Consider the following 5,670-nt stretch of genomic DNA (forward strand, 5'->3'; position numbering starts at 1 on the left):
ATGGTGCTGACGACACCAAGTCAAGGGTTAAGATCTTCTTGCCGGTCCTCTTGAAAAAAACAAAATAAAGTAAACAAAAACAAAATAAAAAAATTAGGGCCGGCCGGGTGGCGCACTGGAGATGCGCTGCTTGAGAGCGTGGCAGCACTCCCGCCGAGGGTTCGGATACCATGTGGAAACCGGTTCCCGCTCACTGGCTGAGCGCGGTGCGGGCGCAACACCGAGGGTTGCGATCCCGTTACCGGTCAGTAAAAAAGACAAAAAGGAAAAAAAAATAAATTAAAAAATTAAAAATGCCATACATGGCTTGCGCTCTATCTGTGAGACGGCTCTCTCGTAGATGGTAATGTTGAATGGACAGTGGGTAAATGCATGGAAGGATGGGTGCCACACTCACGCCTTCATTATTCAATTATGGAAAAAAAAAGCTCAAGATTGAAAAATGTAAATAAATGAAACTCTAGCCTTATGGGCCTCTCCCACACAAAAAGGCTCCAGGCGACACAATTTGAAAATCGGGATTTGGGTCTCGTTATGAGACCCCATCAGCTCAAAACAACCCGCATCGGGCCCACGTGAATACAAAGCAAGCCTCGGATGCCCCTCAACTTACCCTACTCGGGGCTATCTCCGCTGGCAGATTGGGGGTGAGGGAAAGAGAGAGAGAGGAGAGAGAATGAGGGTTCATGTGGGTTTCACAGCCCATGGTGCTAGAGCATACAGCTCTCCACTCTAGAAAGCCCTCTTCCCAGCTCAGAATCGCCCTTATAGTGGATTGTCCCTTCGCCTCCCACCACCCCACAAAACAGAGAGGGGCAGTGACTTGCCCAAGGACACACAGCTCATTAGTGGCAAAGTTGAACCCCACAGCCCTGCAGCCGCTCCCACTTCGGGGAGTTTAGTGCTCAGGGCACATCCCCTGGGTCCTGCCAGTCCCTGGCCCCCCATACCCCCCTGCCAATGCCACCCCACACTGCCCACTCACCTCTAGAGCCCTCAGCCTCCACACCTGCGCGATCCTCCTTGGCAGCCACCGCTAGCTGAGCCTGGGCAGCCAGCGCTCCAGACAGGGCCAGCAACCCTGTGGCACTGCCGCCCACCAGCCCCGCGGGGCGAGGGGTGAGGGGCACAGGGGGGGCATGATGGGACAGCGGCTGGAGCTGCTGCTGCTAGAGGGGAGGAAGGATGGGCCAGGGGCGGGCGGGGGGCAGGCACCCAGCAGTGCCCCTGGCCCAAGAGGCGGACAGTGGGGACAGGGTTTGAGCAGAGGGCATAACCCCTGGGGCATCCGGGGTGGCCAGAGCCCAGGCCAGCTGCACGCCTGCTGCCCCCAGCTTTGGCACCTATGAGATGTCAGGGACCTGGGGTTGGGGGAGTCTCCCTAAGGCAGCCCAGGGGCCGGGAAGACTCACCCCAATGAGGCTGTTCAGTTCGCCCACGGTCACCTGCTTGGCCCGCTCCACAGCCTGGAGCACTTGCTGCTGATGCTGGGAGATGGGGACATAGGCAGAGGGTGCTCTGAGCCCCCATGCACCCTGGCAATGCCCGCTGGAGCCTGACCTGTCCCCTCTCACCCTTGTATCTGTCCCAGCACCTGTCACTTCTATTTGCTTTCTCTCCCTCTCTCCCTCCCTCTCCCTTTCCTTTGTAAACTATGGAATAAACACACGACATATAAGTGCAGTTCAAACTAATCGTTACAAATCAGGGTCTCTCCCCTGCGGGGCTATGGACATTCAGGGCTGGAACGTTCTCCGTGGCGGGGCGTCCTGGGCGCTGCAGGTGCTGAGTAGCGTCCCTGGCCTCCACCCACTCCATGCCAGGAGCTCCCCCAGTCATGACAACCACACATGTCTCCTGGGGGCAAAGCTGCCCCCAGTAGAAAACCACTGTTATAAACGAGCACCCAAGTACCAACCACCCAGGCCAAGAAATAGAAATTACCAGCTGCTAGAAGCCCCCTGGGCTCCCCCCATCATAACGCCTTCCTTTCTCCACCTTCATGACAATAATTTTTTTGTTTTTCTATATAATTTTACCACCTACGATTGCTTTTCTAAACCTGCTTGGATTTGTCCGTGTTGAACTATTTAACGGGCTTTCTCTGTGTTCTCTTTGGCGTCTGGCTTCTTTCACTCAACATAACGTTGCAAGCTTCCTGCATGATGTGGTGGGTGGGCCTATCCTGCTCAGCGCTCAGCGCCACACAATTCTCTGCCAGGATAAAAGCTTCTCTATCTGTGCTGTCCGATACAGAAGCCACTGGCCACGTGTGGCTACACAGCACTTGAAACGTGGCCGCTGCAACCAAACAACGGAATGTTTCATTTTATGGAATCTAAATGGATATAAATTTTTTTTTTTTTTGTCTTTTGTCTTTTTCCGTGTCCGGCAACGGATTGCAACCCTCAGTGTCGCCCCCGTACCGGACCCTCGTACCGCCCTCGTACCGCCCCCGTACCGGACCCTCGTACCGCCCTCGTACCGCCCCCGTACCGGACCCTCGTACCGCCCTCGTACCGCCCCCGTACCGGACCCTCGTACCGCCCTCGTACCGCCCCCGTACCGGACCCTCGTACCGCCCTCGTACCGCCCCCGTACCGGACCCTCGTACCGCCCTCGTACCGCCCCCGTACCGGACCCTCGTACCGCCCTCGTACCGCCCCCGTACCGGACCCTCGTACCGCCCTCGTACCGCCCCCGTACCGGACCCTCGTACCGCCCTCGTACCGCCCCCGTACCGGACCCTCGTACCGCCCTCGTACCGCCCCCGTACCGGACCCTCGTACCGCCCTCGTACCGCCCCCGTACCGGACCCTCGTACCGCCCTCGTACCGCCCCCGTACCGGACCCTCGTACCGCCCTCGTACCGCCCCCGTACCGGACCCTCGTACCGCCCTCGTACCGCCCCCGTACCGGACCCTCGTACCGCCCTCGTACCGCCCCCGTACCGGACCCTCGTACCGCCCTCGTACCGCCCCCGTACCGGACCCTCGTACCGCCCTCGTACCGCCCCCGTACCGGACCCTCGTACCGCCCTCGTACCGCCCCCGTACCGGACCCTCGTACCGCCCTCGTACCGCCCCCGTATCGCAACCCTCGGTGTTGCTCCCGCGCCTCGCTCAGCCAGTGAGCGGGAACCGGTCTGTATGTGGGATCCGAACCCTCGGGCGGGAGCGCCGCCGCGCTTCCCAAGCGGCGCACTGTAGCAGTGCGCCACCAGGCCGGCCCTAAATGGATATAAATTAAATTTAATAAATTTAAACATCAGTTAATATAAGTTTAAGTGGCCACACGTGGCTGTGACTACAGTATGGGGTAGCAAGAGTTGTAGCATATTCTTTTTTTTTTTTTTGGTGGCTGACCTTTGTGGGGATCTGAGCCCACGACCTTGATGTTATAACGCTGCACTCTAACCAACTGAGCTAACCTGCTGCCAGCCCGAGTTGTAGCATATTCTACTGCATGCCTCTTGTTTATCCGTGCTCCTGAGGATGGGCCTTCGGGCTGTTCCCATCGAGGAGGTGTCAGGATGCTGATATGAAGCTCCTGGACATGGTCACCTGTGTGTGAGTTTGTCTAGGACAGGGGTTGGCAGCCTTGTTCAATAAAGGGCCAGAGAGTAAAAATGTTCTGCCTTTGCAGGCCAGAGGGTCTCGGTCACTACTACTCAGCTCTGCCCTTGCAGTGGGAAAGCTGGTATAGACAAAATATACACAAATGTGAATGGCTGTGTGCCAATAAAATTTTATTTACAAAACAAGTGGAGGGTCGGATGTGGCCCTCAGGCTACAGACTGCTGATTTGCAGTCTAGAAGAATGGAGTTGCTGGGGCAGATATGTGTGCCTTTATTCACTATTTCCATAAGTCTTCTTACCTGCATTTCTTGAAGTTCTAGCCCTTTTCACCCTGGGCCACCTTGTCCCCACCCTTGGCTTCAGATGCCATCTCTACACTCTGCCTCTAGACAGGACCTCTCCCCATCCCAAGCTTCCAGAAACCTCAGACTCAGTGGGGTCCAAACCAAGTTGAGCATCTCCCCTCTGTGTTTGGTCCCCACAGCAGTGAAGGCCCTCCCAATTTACCCTCGTGTCTCTCTAGAGACAGAATGCTCCTGAGAGAAACAGGAAGAGCCAGTGCAAAGGTCCTGAGGCTGGAAGGAACTTGGGGCATTCTCACAAGAGCTAACTTTTTTTGTTAAGTCTCAATAAAGTGCTCAAACTATTTACTGCATATCTGTCTTAGTTCCATCTTCTTAAAATTGTTGTGGTCAAAAATTACAAAACAAAATTTACCACTTTAACCATTGCGAAGTCCACAATTCTGTGGCATTAAGCATATTCACATGGCTGTGCAGCCATCACCACCATCATCTCCAGAACTTTCTCATCTTCCCAACCAAAACTCTGTCCCCATTAAACACTCACCCCCATCCCCCTCCCCAGCCCCTGGCATCCCCCATTCTACTTTCTGCCTCTGTGGATCTGACGACTCTAGGGACCTCCTATGAGTGGAATCACATGACACCTGTTCTTTTGTGTCTGGTGTCTTTCACTGAGCGTGACAAAAGGGTCAACTTTTATTGGGCGATGACTAAGCACCTGGCATCACCCTCAGCCCTCTTCTTGCTCCTATAAGCTCCTCCAAACTTCACGACTGGGGCTGGCCGGTTAGCTCACTCGATTAGAGCCTGGTGCCGATAACACCAAGCTCACGGGTTCGGATCCCTGTACCAGCAAGCTGCCAAGACCCAAATAAATAAACTTCATGACTGATACAGAAACAGAGGCACAGAGAGATAAGTGTCTTGCCTGAGGCCACACAGCCAGGATTGGGACAGGACTGGGACAGGATGGGGACCCAGGCAGCCTGGACGCAGGGCTCGAGTGGGTCAGCTCTATGCCTTGTTACTGACCAAGCAGAGAAAAGCCCCCATCCTCAAGCTCAGCCAACATCTCCCTCCATCCCTGCAGCCCCTGCCCCAGCCAGAATTAAGTGCCTGAGGTGCCCACCCAGACCTACTCCCTCTAACCTTCCTCCAGCTCCCCCTGGACCCACTCACCTCCTGGGTCAGGAAGGGAATAATCTGCGCACAGATACCACTGAGGCGCTTCACGATCTCAGCCTGGCAGGAAGCAATGACACAGGTTTGGAAGAGGATGGAGATCCCAAATCCAGGCCCCCAACTCCCACACATAACAAGCATTTGCAAAGCTGAGGGGGAGAGGGGCTGTGGCCCGCAGGTGCAACAGGAAAACCGAGGCTACAGCCCAGGGTAGCCTGGAGCCCAGAAGACCAGGGCTGAGGTCCTGCGTGTCACAGACACACCGCACGCCACACACACACTGGATTCGCAGGCTGCCTCCACACAGACACCCAGCTCAGACACGGATACTTAAAGGTGTCGGGTGAGCATAAAGGAAGGGAGAGGGGCCTCCGCCGAATAGGAGTCCCAGGTTCTAGCCCTGGCTGCGTGTGGACACAGCCTCTCTCTGGGTGTCGTCTGCCATCTGGGCTGATCTGCTTCCCGGGGGTGCCCCAAAGAGGCCGAGTAGAGGAGAAGCTGTGTGGATGGGGAAGGGGGCCGTGGTAGGTCATGCCCCACCAGGAGGGCAAAACCAGGCTCCCAGGGCCTGGGCACTACCCCAGGTCCTCGACCCCATAAAGGG

General features: G+C 56.2%; 1 protein-coding gene across 1 annotated transcript in view; it reads right to left on the reverse strand.

Annotated features, from left to right (window-relative positions):
- Positions 1–5,670, reverse strand: part of TLE2 (transducin-like enhancer of split 2) — a 27,250-nt gene that overhangs the window by 19,380 nt on the left and 2,200 nt on the right. Inside the window, exons 3-6 of the mRNA XM_008588916.1 lie at positions 5,064–5,126; positions 1,413–1,487; positions 986–1,169; positions 614–633 (exon numbers count right to left, since the gene is read on the reverse strand). Coding sequence (XP_008587138.1) covers positions 614–633; positions 986–1,169; positions 1,413–1,487; positions 5,064–5,126 — 342 coding nt within the window. The remainder of the gene's footprint in view (positions 1–613; positions 634–985; positions 1,170–1,412; positions 1,488–5,063; positions 5,127–5,670) is intronic.

This window comes from Galeopterus variegatus, unplaced genomic scaffold (assembly GCF_000696425.1).
Source record: "Galeopterus variegatus unplaced genomic scaffold, G_variegatus-3.0.2 Scaffold5102, whole genome shotgun sequence".
Taxonomy (NCBI): Eukaryota; Metazoa; Chordata; class Mammalia; order Dermoptera; family Cynocephalidae; genus Galeopterus; species Galeopterus variegatus.